Source organism: Copadichromis virginalis, linkage group LG22 (genome assembly GCF_057382275.1).
Source record: "Copadichromis virginalis isolate Kocher_CV1m ecotype Utaka linkage group LG22, C_Virginalis_male_GT1.1, whole genome shotgun sequence".
Lineage (NCBI taxonomy): Eukaryota > Metazoa > Chordata > Actinopteri > Cichliformes > Cichlidae > Copadichromis > Copadichromis virginalis.
In genome coordinates, this window is record NC_140638.1 from 19,832,372 (window position 1) to 19,850,408 (window position 18,037).

Genomic DNA, 18,037 nt, shown 5'->3' on the forward strand with positions numbered 1-18,037 from the left:
AATGTCCCTTCTGTTGCACACGAGGCGCACTATAGATCATTTTGAAATGTAATTAATACTTAAATGACGTAAGTGTAATTGCCACGTGCGTGAACACGTACTGTATATTAAAACATAAATAGCTCGTCACTGTGCAGTGCACGCAATGATGAACTGCTCAGCGCTCCCCACTTAAGCAGTCAGCAGTGAAAACCCGACTGCGTGTGCGTGCTCTGTGCGTGGTTGCCCACAGTGGTGTGCTGCAGTCCGCTCCCTGCCGTAGTTGAGTAAAGTACATGGACATTAGCGGGCGCAGCGGCACAACCACCGAGCTGGAGTGGATTAAAACTGCGTGCGTGCGTGGAGAGCCACTCGACGACCGACTGCGAAACCCCCGGAGTGTAATCCCAAGTCCGTTATACCAGTTTGCAAATGCGAAACAGCAAAGCAGAGGCTGTCGGTAAACTCAGTTAGTGGCGTGCATTGTGTGTGCGTGTATGTGTGTGTGAGAGTGTGTGTCAATCAGGGAGAGAGGGAGAGAAAGCTCGGCGGGAATGGCTTCATCTCCGTGCGGCAACAGTAACTTTGATTCCGGTCTGGAAATCAAAACTCGCTCGGTGGAGCAGACGCTTATTCCTTTAGTTTCGCAGGTGAGTACTCCGGAAACCTAAACCGTGACGTTTAGTTATCGCATTCGAAGCCCTTGTGCTCTCAAACCACACTTCGACTTTACAGCTGTGTCGAGCACATGACACCGATTCTGTTGTTTACCTATTTGTGCACTGTGTCTGCAGTGCGTGCTTCCTTCCCGTGCTGCGTTTAAAAGCAGTCCCACGTGCGAATAGTTTATCAAGTTACGACACTGTGGTAGTCCTGTAACTGTTGTAGAAAACGGAAAAAGTAACGATACTCAAAGTTGTCTTAAGTTACAAAGGTGGGCACAGCCAAGTCTGAGGAAAATAAGCTGTGGATACGCTGAACGGGTAACTTGGGAAGTTTGTGATTTACAGAATTACATAACAGACTAGAATAATGCAGGGTAGTGAAACTGTTCACACCCAGAAGGCAATAAAATGAATTATGATGATGGTTCTTTATCTTTTTGAGACGATCACAAACTCTCCAGGAAGTCTTCACACTCTTCAGAGAGTAGCCCAGAAGCCGTAAGTTTTCCCTGAAGTCCTCCTTCGCCACTCCAGAGCTGTTCCCGAGCTGTGGCTCTCTCTTCTCTAATTGAGCCACTTTGAAGCACGTGCTTTGTTTTTCAATAAACACAGGAAAATGAAGGACCCACTTAAGGCCACTGCACTCCCTCAGCAACTCTCCACTCTTACACACTTTAACAGTCCCCGGATTAAACAAAACAAGGAGCTTAGGTCAATAAGTTAATGAATCGTTTTATTGTATGTTGGTTAGAAGCTGGAGGCTGTTTGGGCCATTTTAGGCTTTAATTTGCATGACTATCTTCCGCTCTTGTTTCCAGCATGTCACAAAAATGGGGAAGTCGTCTGCTCCTGAATAGGGAAGTGACCACTAGTCTTATAAATGCTAATATCCCCCTGTTTTGTAGGACAGGGTTGTGGTTTTCACTTGAAAGACAGTGGGAGAAATCAGCATCTCACTGCTGGGTGAACAGAGTCTGGATAATACCACACTGGGAGGCCCATGACACTGTCCCTGCCCCTCCTGTGCTCACTGGCAACCTGCTTCCTCCCTCTCATTGCACAGGCTCATTTGAAAGATATAAGGTCATCCTGTCCCGAATAGATATGGGTTACTTATCAGAAAAGGACATCTGTTAGAGGGATGTGCTTTCCATTGTAGTATGATAACTCAGGGCTAAATCTGTGCGAGCGTATACCGGCAGTGCAAGCAGGAGTTTGGGGAACAATATTCACACTAAGTACTGCTGTAATAATGCGCAAAAGTGTACAATAAATGTCCCATCCCTTGTGTTAGTGTAATATTTGCTGTCCAGCAAACTTATGGTGCACTCCTGCCTGCTGAGTTATTGGCTGGGCTCCCGTCTGTAGAGGGGTAAACTGTAATATGCATTCAGCTTATTACAGTCCATAGAGGGCCTCAAGGACAGTGTTTCCTAATTTTCTTTTTTTCTCAGTGTAAGGCCTGTCCCCATAGCAACAGAGCTCTGCAATGCTGAAAGAAACCACATTTTCAAGGACCGTCAACTCCATATGTAACATTTTGTTGTTGTTTTGTCATAAGATCAAGGTCACTGTTAACTGATACACAGGTTCCTCTTTGTGTGCAAAAATGCACAACTTTTCCTTTTATTTTTATTATTATTATTTTTTTTAAAGAAATGATTCTGAGCATGAAATGATTAGTCTATTTTACCGAAGTAATAATTTTGACAATCTGATTCTGACAATGGATGTTATTTGAATTTAGATTTTGAAATTAGACGTCCTCTGGGGGCTTAAGTCAGCCTTTTCTGCTGTTTGTGGAGATGCAATTGATTCAAAGAATAATTGCTGAAGGTAGAAAATTGTTTGTATGATTCTGATTTCCTAGAAATAGTTTCCATAAAAACCCCCAACAAAAAACGTATGTTATAGTGAACTTCTTTACGGAGTCACTTAGTTGGATTTTACATGGATTGCTTAGTAAATCTCAAGCATTAGGTGTGGTAGTTTTTTTTTTTTTTTTTTTTTTTTTTTTACAGATTGTAAATAATCAGATAAATTGAATGAAATTATAACATTTTTTAAGTCAAATCATTAATTTTGAAAGGTCATGATGGTTATTCTGACACTGGTGGTTGTAAATATGTGGTTTTTGGTGTTTGTGCACGCTAGGACAGTGCTAGGTTATAGTTCGTAACAATTGGGACTCTGATTTGAGTAATCGTGACCAGCTAGCCTTCATTTTCTGTCTAAAATGCAGTGAATAGAAAAGCAACAAAGCTGCTGTCTTGTCATAATTCAAGAAGGACCGTAAACTTTATTCTGATTGTAAGGATGGTGACTTGCAGTATGATAATAAACTGCTTATTGAGATTCCACAATGAATGTGCAAAAATTATTGGCAACAAAACAACTGTTAGTATTCTAAATAGTTTTTCCAGTAAGAAACTGCTGTTGTAGATTACAGTAGGTACGCTGGAAAATAACGGCTAATATATTTGCAAGAACTTCACCGTAAATTACAGGAAAACAATCCTGGACACTTGCTGTTTATGTGTGTTTTTGTGTATGCACTGAATGAGAGAAAAAGAAATCGCTTTGCGAGAAAAGTCAGTAGAAAGGCTGATGGTTAACCCAGCTGTGATAATAAAATTACCTGGCTTCAGGTGTGTATGATAACTTTGTTAACGGCGTTATGTGACATTTCTGAGAATGAGTATTGCCATACATGCGCATCAATTGAATTAGTGTACTTAGAAACACTGACTGTGAGGGCTGTGCTCTGCAGCTTGTCTTCTTAAGGAGTGTTGTATGCATGCGCGCGCGTGTGTGTGTGTGTGTGTGTGTGTGTGTGTGGATCTCATAACTATCAAAGCGGAAATGAAAAAGCAGTGTCAGTCTGAGAGCCTACGTTTGATAAGGTTTTATGTTGTTTACTCTCCCCTTTTATTTTTTAATTATTTATTTCCTCTCCTCTCGCCTTGTTGACGTTGATATCCTCAGGCCTCTGTTATCAGCTTCACTCCCACCAGGGTGTAATTATAGGCCAGGGAAACCTCCCCGTCTTGAACTTCATACATATACACAAACTGGATAGATGCACGCAGTCCCACCTACGTCTTTCCTTTTTATGCATACTGATTATTTTGTGTATGCATTTTTTTTTTTTGTGTTTGTCTGGGGTTTTTTTTTTTTTTTTTTTTTTTGCACCAGTAGGTCAGAGTCATTCCCAACTTTCCAGCTGGTCTGAGATTCTGCAATTTAAATGAGTCCTGTTTTCTTAATGGACCACCTGGATGCTTTCGGGCCGCGTTCTTTATCATTTTGACCAGTTCCTTCCTTTTCTCCTTCGACTTCTTTTTTTCAAACTACAAAATGCATTTTCTTGATTTCTAAACGACACATTCTCCTATGTTAATACAAATTTTGTAATATGCTTTGCTTCACCTTTGCCATCGGTTTTGTATTCAGGGACATGGTGAGGCTAATGAATTGCTCTGGTGGTGGTCAAAATGTAATGGCCATCATGCAGAGAGAAGGGGAAACTAAAGCAAACACGTCTGCTGTTGTGTGTGCGTGCTACCTGTGATGTGGCCTATAGCCAGCTGGAAGGCAATTAGCAATACTCTGGATGCTTTTTCCTTGAGATCCGATTCCTGTTTTGAAGTGGTAATTAGTGGGGGGAAAAAACAGTTATGTTCCTGGGCTTTTATAATTGAGGTGTGTTTTCCTATTAAAAACGCAGCAGCCCAGTCTGGGTGCGGACATGGTGGTCCACACTGATGAAGTGTAAAGGTGCTGTTTTGAAGCAAAGACTTGTGGGAACGAATAGGAGCTTGGGAATAATCTCTAAGACTTTGATCAGATTGGTGTACGTTAAACACTCGTGACACCCTGGCCTTGTGATTACATAGCTCAGCTGTCTCCATCATTTTTCTTCAGGCCCGAGCCAGGAGTTTCTTAAAAGATTTTCTCCTATAATTGGGCCTGGAAAATCCGTTCTCTGTCTGCGTTTGTTAGCATCGACTTTGTCATGCTTCCAGGGGTTCTGTGGTGGTTGCAGTTTTGCTTTCTGAAGTGTTATAGAACACTGTGGGGGGGGAGAAAAAAGCTTTCCCGTGTTCTTTTTGCTCTCAACCTGGATTGAAATGGCATATTTATCACCCAAACAAATGCTCAGGGGAAAGTCGGAGGATGTGATTTTTCTCAAAGCTTTGCCATTTTGCCATAAATTTCAACATTAAACAAAAAAGCTGACAAAACACGCTTCATAAACATACTCCAAACTTAACGGCTTCGTAAGCACGGCCATCAGTCAAATTTCCGTTCCGCCCTCTGGAAATACTGGAAATTGAATTTTACTGAGGTACGAGGCTCTATTTCCTTCCTAATGTTCCTGGTCCTATAGTAGAGTGACATGACAAACGTCCAGGTAGTGAAGTTGTTTTTTATATCTAGACAGAGGCATTACTGTTGCCATGAGCCCTAACAGATCTCCGTCCTCGAGTTGTATGATGATAATGGAGACAAATGGGTCCCTGGCATGAAAGTAAAACCACATGAGGATAGCAACGCACTCCAAGCTTTCACGTGAATACACACTCATAAATCAGAGCATATAAATATAACATGATTGGGACAACATGTGCCTTTATTGTATATGTGGGAGATGGGTGGGGAATTCCACAGTGGTTTGAGCGTCTTTGTATCTGTGTACTCTGATGTGTGTGATTGTCTGCTCACGGATAACAGAATCTACACAGATCTGTGGTGGTGGGATTGTGGTTTTCATGTGTCATCGTCTGTTTTGTGTTCTGCTGCTACAGGTTGTCACCCCGTCCAAGTTCAACCCACTGTGGTGGTGACTAAAACAGAACGCCTGATAACACAATTTGAGAGCAACCTTTTTTCCTGTTACGTCAGTATCAGTGAAAGATGCTGATTAATGGCCACGCTATTTACACAAACACTCCCAATCACCAGTGTTGGGAAGGTAAAATATATTCCACTACAGATTACAGAATACATGCCCCCAAAATGTAGTTTGTAACATATTTTGTTAAGTTACTCAATGCAAGGAACGTATTCTGAATACTTTAGATTACTTAATATAATGTCATGCTTTTTACAACTACATGAATGTACTATTGCTGTGTGATTTATTACTATTACTGAAGGTTACTTGCCACCAAGCTAACATTGTTAGCTGAGGTTAGTTCATAGACTGCTTTCCGAACTGCACATGATTATTTGCAGCTAGCAGGTTTTTAATGTTATCCAAGTCTAACAGTCAGCAGTCTATGAACTAACGCCAGCTAACAATGTTAGCTTGGTGGCGGGTAGCTTTTAGTAATAGTAATAAATCACACAGCAATAGTACATTGAAGTGGCACATAACCCAGGTAGCTACCACAACTAAAACATAATAGTTGCAGTAGGCTAGTGAACTTACTTTCAGATGTTTCTTTGGGTTGGAGGTGGAGGCTTTTGACGCTGAAAGTAGCTTGGTTGCTGGCAAACAAAGTTTGCATTGCACGGTCAGATTTGGCCCATCCCTTTTTTTTTCTTTAAATGTGAAGTGGTGTCAGAATTTCCAAGTAAGAAATGCATTCCTGCCTGTACACTGCTGGCTCTGGGTCCATTGTGTAACTGATGCCACCAGGATTAACATGACGCTTACATTAGAGCCTCTAATTCCGACAATGCGTGGAATTACCAGAATTAGAGAGGGGATAGCCTAACATATGAAACAGGAAAAGACCGCTGTGAAATCCATTTATTTCAACAAAGTAACTGTATTCCAATTATCATCTTTTTTTGGGTAACTGTAACGGAATACAGTTACTCTTATTGTGTATTTTAAATACGTAACGCTGGTACATGTATTCTGTTACTCCCCAACACTGCCAATCACTCATATTTCCATACAGTATATTAGGGCTGTTCAATATAACGATATATATGGGATGACGATATAAAAACGTCTATAGTTTCATTTTACGCTATCGTTGTTTCGTGGTGTCACAAAATAAACAGTTTACAGCAATATTTTTTCATTGTTTTGATGGTCACTGTAGTGGCTATATTAATTTCTTAAAGTTCTCTCTTTCTCTTATATTTAATATAACTACACTACGGACGGACAAGCGCCTGTTTTTATGCGTTGTCGTTAACAACAACGATGGTAAAACCATCGCGTGTCCGCTCGTTTATTTTCCACATAAACCTTTCACAATAAAGCTCAAGATCCTGTTGAGACTTTTCAAAATAAACTGAATCAAGTGAAAGAGTAGGCAGATTATTTACAGATGAGGAGTAAAAAAGAGACGCCAGGTGCTAAAAAATAAACCTTAGACTCAAACGTTAGAACAGGCTTTTCCCCACAGCACGCTGTGTAATAAATACTCACAAAGAAAACTGCGGCCGTTACAACTTATTTCTAAATGTATCGGTTAAAACACTCGACTCCAGGTACACGACGCCCAGCTGGAAACACTTCATGAAAGTTGAGCTGCCCGAGAGTCACAGAATTTACAGAAAATGTTAAATTTTGATTTTATATCGTTATCGGGACGATAGAATTCTTATATCGGGATATGAGATTTTGGTCATATCGCACAGTCCTACACTATATACCCTTTTCCCCTCTAAAGAAACTGGGAGATCGTGCGGTTTTGCAGGTTGGTTCTACACATGGGCTCTCAGCTGGTTTAAAGATCTAATATATGAATTGCAGTGAGCCTGACTCGCATTATTGTTGAATAAATGACGCTCTTTGGCATGTCCTTGTTCAGCAGTAGGAAGTAAACAGTCAACAAGCCTGTTTCATCAAAGTGAAATGAGATGCAATTCCACTCGGCTCCCCTTGTTTTCTAGTAAAGTGGTTGCATTAGGCAGCTAACTTTGTCAATTTGGAGAATCCACATTCTCTCTTCTGATGATTAAATCCACTCTTCTAAGCCTCCCACCCTGACTCATATTCACTTTTCATTGCATTTCTCTAACACAAACACACACTCAGTGTCATGTAAACACACATGTGCAGAGCTTAAATGATCGGTGTTTCCCCCTTGTCCCCTCGAGCGGTCTTTTCATTATTGCTATCAGGGGAGTCATTACAGATTGCTGTTCTCTTTAAGTGCAGATAAAAGGGTCTGTCTTACATGTCGAGCCGTTGACCTTTCCTCGGTTAATATACTTCCAGATGAGAAAAGTGCTTCTTTTTTTTTGCCTGTGTGTGTGTGTGTGTGTGTGTGTGTGTGTATGTCTTCATTTATGTGTGTGCGCACCTGAAACCTCCAAATAACCTGGCCCAATGGGATCAGTCACCTAGAGGGAACAGCAGAGTTAATTTAATGGTGCAAGAAGGCAATCTCACGCTCTGCAATTTAACTTATTTGAAAGGTGAGGCTAATAGCAGAAGGTGCTTTTAATTGTCTAAGGAGAAGCCACTGCCTCTGACCGAGATGTATGGCTATATCCTGAAGGCTGATAAAGTATTGATTAAGCCCCTCTCCCATCATCAGTCAGCCTCAAATTGCTTTCATTCAGTCTTTCATTGACCATCAAATGAAAATGGGGAACAGACTCATTTTGTCAGTTTGTGAAAACTTGGGTCCTAGTTGTCTGCAGTAACACTGAGTGTTTGGTTTTTATCCGTCAAGGTTTTACAATTTTCCGCCGTCAGATTCCTGAGAGAAGAAGTGACAATAACAAAACTGCTGTCAGTGGATTCTTATCTCGACTAACCAGGATATTATTTTTGTAAAGATATGTTGCCATGCATTTTTTTTTTTCTTTTTTGCAAATTACTATAAATTTTTTAAAATTCTGTTATCACCGCAACTTCCCTGAGCTCACTGTTAATATGATCTGCCACCGTGTTCACGCACTGTGTGTGAATGATCCTCCAAGACCTGCAGAGGCTCTTAGGTGCTTATTATTCCTGTTTAATATCAAGTGATTGTCTGGCCCATTGCCGCCCTGTGCTTACAGTATATTTTTCTGAGTTATGATGATGAGGTAGTGATGGGACATCTCATAAGTATGAGCACACAGGAGGAAATCTCTCTGTCGGTGAAGATGTGATGCCTAATGTGGCGTGATGTTTTGTGTTGTCCAGCCTCACACCCTGCGGATTAAGATGGATGTATAAACACATGGCTGAAGCACAAACAAGGACATATGTATTAAGAAACCTCACAACCGTTTCCTAGGCTCTCATTCTGTAGCTGTACATAAGGAATATTTTACTAAAATAGCACAGATACAGGTTGAATAACTTTCTCTGTTTTTTAAACTGTGCTCGCTAAGAAGTAAGATATAGTGTTGCTGTACATGCTGTTAGGACATGCAGACTGAAGAGTGAGACAGGACAGGCCTCTTACTGTAATCTTGTAGGCATGCACTCTCCTATTTGCCTTGTCATGTACTGCTAGAGATATGACATGATATATCTATATTATCTGCTGCCTGGACAACCGCAGGTAAACACACCACTGTTTGGCAGGCAGCTGTTTGTTTCTTGTTGTTTTCCTCTTTGTGTGTCTGTGGCTGAGCATTGTGATCATTCTGGTCTTGAGCCCATGACATTGACCTGACAGTTTTACACACTGTGGGGTTTAGAGGTTAAGCTCTGCAAATCCTGGTTATGACAGGAACCCTTTCTACGTTTCCAGGTAAACCATTGCACCATCCTATAGTTTCATGGTAAGGGTGACGTCTTTATATGAAAGTGGAGGTTGCTGTCACTGAAAATATCGCACCAGTCAGTGTTACTATTCCTTTCTGTACTTGATCAGCCGGTCCTTGTCACGATCTTCTTACCTCTGTCCTCCTGGCTTGCATTGTAAGGAATGTAGAAATATCTCAAAGTGAAAAACAAAACCAAGTCTAGGAAACGAAGCAGTCTTTAAGCATTAGTTGGATATAAGTATAATTATCTTTTTGATCATGTATTATCTATAAAGGTTTTCTGACACTCATCCCAGAGCTGTCCAAGTCTTCCTGTTTGTTCTTCTCTCCTTCCCCATCAGCAACATTGCTAACTTTACCTCCGAGGAATCCTTCAGCCTGGCTTGTATGTGTTAATTGCTTTCTTCAAGCGTCTTTGAACTTCTCCCCCCCTCGATAATGAGCTCTTTTAAAAAGATGAGGTTTGACATGACAGAACAAAGACAGTGTGAAGGACACAGGGAACATAGAATACCAAACATTTTCTGTAATTCAGAACAATTTCAAAGTTGCCGTGTCACCTTTGCCATCACTTAATGTCTGCACTGTTTGATTAAAAATTGATTTTTTTTTTAATTTTAGTTTCTTTGTTAATCTTTTGATTACTTAAATGATAAATTTCACTTTATGCTAAATTGGCAAGCATGCCACTTTTAATTCAGTGCGATATCACTTTTAGTGACTACTTCAACCTCAAGCAGTCGTGTTGAGTGACTGCCAGATCACCTCACTTTGTGGGGTGATTCAGGGTGTGTCTGTAAGGAAGTATCAGTGTGTAAGATGCTGTAGCACCTCGTTTGTATGTCTTCCACCCTTCCTCTGTTGCTCTGCCCAATTTCCTGATTTCGTTTTCCTGTCACACCCCTTTCTCTTTTGGTCTTTAGTTCTGCCTTTAGCCTTGTGCCTGTTTTCTTCTCACCACTCTCCACTTACCTTTCAGTTTTCTAACTATTAATCTCAACTTCTCCAGAGAGTTAGGGGCTCTATATCACCTCATTAATTATGCAGCTTGCTGAAAACCTAGCTAGAGGCTGCAGGTATAGCCTCAGCTGAATAGCTCAGCCCAATCATTTCTTTGGATCTTTCCCTCTTTCTTCTCTACCGTAAAATGAGACGCAATCTTCGGGACTGCATCCATTCTGAAGAACACTAATGGGAATAGCATGTAACCAGCTGAGCCAGATTTGGCCGTCTCTTTCTCTGACATAGAATGGATGAAGATGATGCTATTCTTACCACGTTTTGTCTGAGCGTCACATATCTTCAGGGGAAATGTTTTCTGAAAGGAATGCAATGTTGAAAGCACAGCTGTAAAGAGATAGGATCTTGGACATTTTGAAAAGACTTTGTATCAAGAATGGGTTTATATAATTTTAACTTGCAGGATTGAGCTATGTTTGTAATTGTCAGATTTCCATGGGCTAACTATAATGAAATGGAAAAGCAATACATTCCCCTGTGTCAGTTTTGGCCGGCGGTCATAGGTTCTGTCCAATAATATGACGTGAGACTGGAGTAAAAGACCTCCATGGATTGGCACTTTATTAAAGAAGGAGCATGATAACAGCACAAACACTAACTACAACTAAACCAAATGGCTTCCTTTTATACTCTACCTTTTCAGGTGAACATCCGGAATAGCCCAAGTATGGGGGTTAACTAATCAACATGAAAACATAACCCTCCACACAAACAAACATACAATAACATTAAAGAACATCACAAACATATACATATTTCCAACACATACTATAAACAAACCAATAACATAAGCTTCACCCATTTCTATCTAAATTAAAACCCTCTTTAACCATACTCCCTAACCTGGCACATTGGTCTGCTCCAAGAGCTCTTAAACAGGTGATTGAGCCACTTTCACTCTTTTGCTCCACATCCTGCAAGAAGCAACCAGGACAGGTGAGTACCTTTACAAGTTCTCATTTCACATATGTTTAGGTTATTGATAAATGATTAACTGCAAACAGCTCTAACTTTGGCTCTTCTCCGACACAGGTAGAATGGCCAGTCCCACTGTCTCTTTTCAGTTAAAAGCTGTCAATTTAATCATATGTCAAATAACCTAATAAAAGACTCCATAAGAACTAATGTGTTTTCTTTATTACCCTATTTTAAATTCCTAATCCAACAATTAATCACTAACAATACCCCCCTGGTCTCCATTACACCCTGCCTCTCAAGCAGACTTTTATCCTTTTGATGAGCTCCAGTGCGATTGCCTAATGCTGCGTTCACACTGGAAGTGATGTGGCGACCGTATAAAGTGAATGAAACTATGAGCAAAAATACCCACTGGCGGCACAAAGTGGGAGGGACCCAAGATGAACTTTTCTCAAGTTATAAGTCAGCCAATGAGAATGTACCATACTGCTGATTGACAAATGACCTTATAGTAAATGCATTAATAGGTTACCTAGGCACCAGGAGGCTAGGATGTCTGTGAGCGACCAGCTGTCAGCTTCACAGCAATGCACGACGACTGAACCACTACCAGTGTGGGTACAACTTTAGACTACAGCTGGAGATGGTAGTTCTTGTTCTGTGGGCTCTGTGTAGGAGCCCATGAAATGGATAACCAGCTTCTGAATGTTCTGGTTAGAGCAGAACGTCTGTCAACAGGTGCAGTGGATAAAAGTGGCGTACAACAACATCCTTTCCTAGAAGCAGCAAAAAGAAATCAAGGACCACCCCAGCAATCTCGCCACAGCAGTCTGATTAGCAGCACCAAAACTTTCAGAATAACAGTGAGGCATCGATGGCAGATGGCATTATCTCAGTTGCATGAAAAGTAAGTCCCCTATACACTCAGGTGGCTATCAATATACCTGGGCAGCCTGCCAGGTAAAGTTCGTGTGCGGCAAACACTCTGACACCTAGCTCTTGGTATGAGGAAGATGTTCTCATCTTGTCACCGTTTCTAGATGACTGGAGCCAGCGGGTGACAGCTGGGGCCAGTCAGCCGGGATTCATAGCCCAGTGTGTACATGTGTACTTAAGAACACATACACCCAGGACCAACACCTATAAATAAGTTAAAGTCACTCTACTCCTATAAATAAAGTTCTAGTTGTTCTGGGCATTTCTCTGGATCTGCTATCTGAATGACTGAAAAGAGCTCTTGATATGAAAACTAATATTAAAATGTGAGTGTGAGAGTTAGTGATTTTAGAAAAGAGTGTTTACTGCATCGTCAGTAAACACTCGTCTATGGGTTGCAGGTACTGGTTCATGTTAATGTCGTTTGATGTTTAAATTCTGCACCGATGGACCTCAAACCACTTGAAGACATAGGTATGTGTCATGTAGTGAAAGCACGTTCCCGAAGCCCCTGTGAGAATGTGTTAGGGAGTCTGTGTGTGTCACAACACAGGCCTTTATACAGCCTGCAGTTAGGGGGGGCTGCATTCCTTTAAGGGCTCAAGTTTCGAGCTCCCACAATGTGCGTGTGTGCATGTGTGTGTGGTGTCTGAAATTGTGCCTCCATGTTCTTTAAAGGGCATCACGACTGAGGTCAAAAGTCAAAGTCTCAAAGGGCAAAAACCTTGATTCTGGCTGGTATGCATGTGTTTGTCTGCCCCCCCCCCCCCCCCCCCTTCATTCATCGGTGAATCCTCCAGCTCAGCGTATAACGTTCCGTGTTGTGGCTTCTGATGTTTGGTCTGACACACTTCATTGCTTTATTAATGCAGTACTTCACTTTCTAGAGTCCCTTTCTTCTCACATGTCAAACCTTCAAGACAACATTCTTAGGAATTTATCTCCGTCTGTTCGAGAATGTCTCTTGCTCTGGGGCTAGTTTGTAGCTGCGTTGGCTTTTGTCTACACCCGACAACTCGCATTTCTAAATGCTTCCTTTCAATTTGTAAGAAGTTGACCCAAACCCTCTCCCCCCCCTCCAAAAAACGCAGTAGCCCAGAATTCCCAGAGGTAGCTTGTGGAAATCATTTTGGTGGTTTTCATCAGATTTGACCTTCAATAGGCAGCTGAGAAATGAAGCACATTTTTCTTTGTCACTTTGCTTTTTCATTCACAAGCCGTGATTAGTTTCGGAACAGACCAGTGTTTCTGACAGGTGCATTTGGTCAGCTTCCCCTGCTCCTGCAGAACATGCTGTTGCTGAGTGAGGCCGTCACAGAGCCTGGTTAGGCCGCTTTCACACACTTTTCACTGCACACTACTACTTGTATTAGTTGTCCATTACTTGTAATTACTTGTAATTACCAATTATGATGACTGATGGAATGTTTTCCAGGCCAAGTTGGCAAGCAGTTCGGATTTTCCTGTTGAGGATTTTATACAATTACCCAGTCATTAAACATGGCTCAGCATGAGGACAACCTGAGGGGGGTGACTTTCATGTGTTTTGGTTGTATTGTTCATAACTTCGGGTTTCGTAGGGGGGCAGTCGTCGTCATGCAACACCGCATTCAAGAAAATCACCCAAAGACAAATATTAGCTGCAATGTTCCAGGCTAAAAAATAAGTCAACACTTCTAAGCAAACTCTCCTGTCTTTGTTTTACTCGCAGGATGTTGGTTTGCGAGCTTGTGATGATGTGAGAATATAAGCTTTAATACCCCTGATTGTTTTGGGTTATACTCGTGGTTTCATCTAAATAGATGTTGCTTGATGATGGATCTGGAGATGTATTTCTAGCAGGTTGCTTACGGTTATTATTCCAACTTTTATTTTCCTTGTACACAAGATACTCATCAATCTTTAGTGGTGGCTCAGGAGGTCTTGATTGAGATAATTAAAGGGCAGAATGAGGACTACGATAAAAGACTCATCAGGAGTTGGAGTTTGCCTTTTTCATGTGCTTTCAAATGTTTCAACAACAAAGATAAATCTTAGAGGGAAGTCAGATGCAAGGACAAAGCAGATACAGTGCTTAGGGCCACGTTGTGTTTGGTTTTTCTTTTTTTCTTTTTTTTATGGGTTCAGAGGTTTCAAAGAAAACAATTTGCCACAGTCCATTTGAATTTCTACACCCCATGTTTCTTTTGAAGGTGTATGTAGGGTGAAATTGACTAAAATATTTAACTTCTAGGAAGAAAATTGTTTCCATGTTTGACTTTGTGCCACTTCTCTGCTGTTATACCCGCTACAGAATACCAGACAGCTTTTAGACTGCAGGTTTAAGTTATTTATCAGTTGGAAATTTTGGTCTGTTTATGCACACCAACAACGGACCATGTCTGCAAATGAAGACATCCACTAAAATGGTATATATATATATTTTTTTACTACTCCTTGATATGCAATGACTTGCCCAAAATGAATGTTACGAAACAAAACAAGACTTAGTGTCTAAGCAAAGGCTTCTGAGCAACACCGTCTGGAATTTCTAACCTGCTTCTGGATGTGAAAAGAGATTGAAGACTTCACATTTAGATATCATGAGTGATGTCTCGATGGTTTTTTTTTCTTCAGTGTTTTGCCGTCTTTGTGACATTGACTTGCCAGATTAAATAACTGCTGTACTCTGGTGAGGCTTTCTTGGGGTGGGGTAGGGAGGGGGTTTGGGGCCATGGGGTGGACGTCACTATGAAACTCCTCGGTCTTCAATGGAACAAAGAGCTCAGTGTAGCCTGGAGAAATCTCTAGCTGCATATGGTGTACGTTTCCAAATGGGTGGGATCTCATCTGCATTGCCTCGCTGCCTGAGCCAGAGATGTCTTTGATATTGCATCTTGGATGTTTTGCAAAAACGTGCTTAGATCAAAGATATCTGTGCTGCCAGGCTGGCTGTCTTGGTTTTACTTTGATAACAGCTTGATCCATGTAAAAACAGTTAGATCCAAGTAATTAGCGTCATTGTCCGCTATTCTTTCTGTCTGTTTTGAGTTGGTTAGAAGCTGACACGGCATGGTTTACACTCTGAGACTAGGATATGCCTCCTAGAAGCTTTCAGTAGATGAGGCTTTTGGCCATCTTTTTGATGTAAGTAGGAAAATCTAAGCTTTTTTTCTCTCTTTTTTAAATTCATCCAAAATATATTTGTTATACTATTTGTAAGTGGTAGTCTGTTACAGGTGTGCCAGCATTATGATGCTGAGAAAAAAATACTTTAGCACCATTCAGGCCGGAGCCACTCTTATAAAATATGAAAGGAGATATGTTTTGATTTCATTATTTAATATTCTTTTGAAAGAAGAACTTCATCTGCATTGTGTTTTGCTCAATAATAAAAGTGTCTCTCTCTCAGCTATAAACTCTCAGATGGTTTTAGCAAATTACTTTTTGTACTCTTTATGAATACTGCTTTTCAGTAGGTGACTTTTTTTGACTCCCCCAAAACATTTTTCACACTTCACTTGCAAAAACCTGAATCCACTCTGCATCACGTAGGACAGAAAATGGTCTCAGTAATACTGTACAGATGTTACTGAATAATTTATCATATTCACATGTAAGCAGCATTCAGTATGCGATTCAATCTTGAAACTGAGGGTAGGTGATAAAACTGCCTCCTGTTATTCCAAAAAAAGCAAATCCGAAGCTTCAGCTTGGCATAAAAACTCAGAACAAAGAAAAATGGCTACATTGACACTGTTTTTATTATTATTCTTTGAATCCTAATTTATGTCTATATGCAATATGTCTTGATACAGCAGTTGCAACACATAGCACACACTCAGATGCACAAAAAAAACAAAACAAAACACTGCTCTTAGTAAAGATAATGAGCTAAATGTTAACCAGCGTCGCTACCCGTAAAGAGAGATGATGTCCTAATTGCAAGTCTGTGGCACATATGATGGTGTGAATTTGTCCAAATGAAGCTGTAAGGAACTTTAATCTAAAATTACAGTTTTGTAAAGTCAGCAGTCTCACGAATCCCAAGCCTAGAATAGCTGCAGCTATGCGCGTGATGCTAACGATTTCCCAGACTTTATGCTAACTAACTGGTGGCTATAACTTCAGTGCTCTTAATTTTGATATGAAAATATTAAAACTTCTAGTTATTTTATCTATACAAACAGTTGATTTTCTTCTACTTATCCAGTTTAGGGTCAGCCCGTGACCACACCCTACATATGTTGGCAGGCTGTTGCAGAAAGACACCGAGCAATCTTTGGACTGTGGGAGGAAGCCAGAGTACCTGGAGTGAACCCATGCAAACACAGGGAGAATGTGCAAATCGAACTCTGCAGTAAATTCTAATGGCTCCACGTGCACAGCAGTAAAGCCAGCGCAAGGGGTCTTTTCATAACGTGTAGCTTTTTAAAATCATTATAAAGGGTTTCACTTTTCAGTGAGGCTGTGTGATTAGGGGGCAGGGATAGCTCAGTAGGTAGAGTGGTGGCTTCATGATCGGAAGGTTAGTGGTTTGATTCCCCTGAACAGCTACCCTGAGGTACCCCTGAGCAAGGTACCGTTCCTGCTCCCCGGGCGCCCAGTGGCTGCCCACTGCTTCACTTGAGTGAATGGGTTAAATGCAGAGAAGAATTTCCCCACTGGGATCAATAAAGTATACGTTATTATTATTAATAGCTGACAATAAATTTGCAGATTAAAAAAAATAAATACTATTATTGTGCTGCGACTGTAAAGGGTTTCAAAGCAAAACAAGGTCGTGAACCACAACAGCACTTTGTGTCATGGTCTAGTGCTCTACAAACCGAAGGGATCGATTCCCTTCTCTGCTCTCCTTCCCATCTTGGTTAACCTTGGATTGTGGTTAACAGAGCAAAAATTGATCCGCAGCTATGGTTTGTTTGTCTACCCCCCAGCAAGGACTACTGAATCAGAGGTCACTCTCCACACACTGCCTCATACACTCTATTCTCTAAACTTGCTCTTAATGGAAAAAGAGCAATATCTCTCAGAAAGTTTTCAGATAATGTAGAGTTTTTGGCTCCGTGCCTCCTCTCGGTCATATCTTTTGTGTTCCTGCCTTAGTTCTCTACCCTTTTCCTTATTTACTGTATATCCTCTTCATTCTCCTTTCTATCTCTTCATCACAGCTGTCCATCTGTTTCTCTCCCAGGTTTATCATTCTCTCTTATCAGCTGCTGGTTCCTCTAGACTTCCTGCACCTCATATCAGCCGTACTGATTACACTGTAGCAGCGCTTTGCTTTCAATAGACTATGTGTTACTGTCAGTGCATGCACAAACTGTTTTCTACTTAGTTAAGTAGTTCATCTACTCAAATGTCAAGGAAGCACGTTAGCACTAAGCAGCTTAATAAAGGTGTAAAATGGTCATTGGTTTAATAACCTTTGATTTGCTTTGGTTTGTGGGGGGAAAAAAAATAAAATTGTCAACTCACAGACTGCCTGAACCTCAGAGTGACTCTGGAGAGCTCTGTGCTCAGCCCACTCAATGAGCCCCACTTAAGACTTGATAGATTTCCCATTATTTTTAGACTGCAGTGATGGAGTACCAGGTAGCACACACCCATTTCTGCTTTCCTCTGAGCTTCTTGCTTCCTGTGTGGAAGCACTGCCCAACAATGGCACACAAACACTAAGCCAGTCTGCTGCAAAGCCCCAGAGATAAATGCTTCTTCATGTGAAACAATCACAAAAATGTAATCTGGAAACCCCGGGCCATGCTTCCATCCCTCTATTTGGAAATCTGTCTCTAAGAGGTTTCAGAGCAGCTTTGAACACTTGAACCGTGGCAGAACACGGCGGATCGATGCCAAGCAAT

General features: G+C 41.1%; 1 protein-coding gene across 3 annotated transcripts in view; it reads left to right on the forward strand.

Annotated features, from left to right (window-relative positions):
* Positions 1-205: 205 nt before the first annotated feature.
* Positions 206-18,037, forward strand: part of ctnnal1 (catenin (cadherin-associated protein), alpha-like 1) — a 56,734-nt gene continuing 38,902 nt past the window's right edge. The window contains exon 1 of one of the 3 annotated variants that reach the window (XR_014917375.1): positions 206-629. Coding sequence is in view for 2 of the 3 variants with exons in the window: in XM_085445219.1 (XP_085301345.1) it covers positions 534-629 (96 nt within the window). In the remaining variant the exon portion in view is untranslated. The remainder of the gene's footprint in view (positions 630-18,037) is intronic. The other 2 variants (XM_085445219.1, XM_085445221.1) reach the window with 2 other exon arrangements.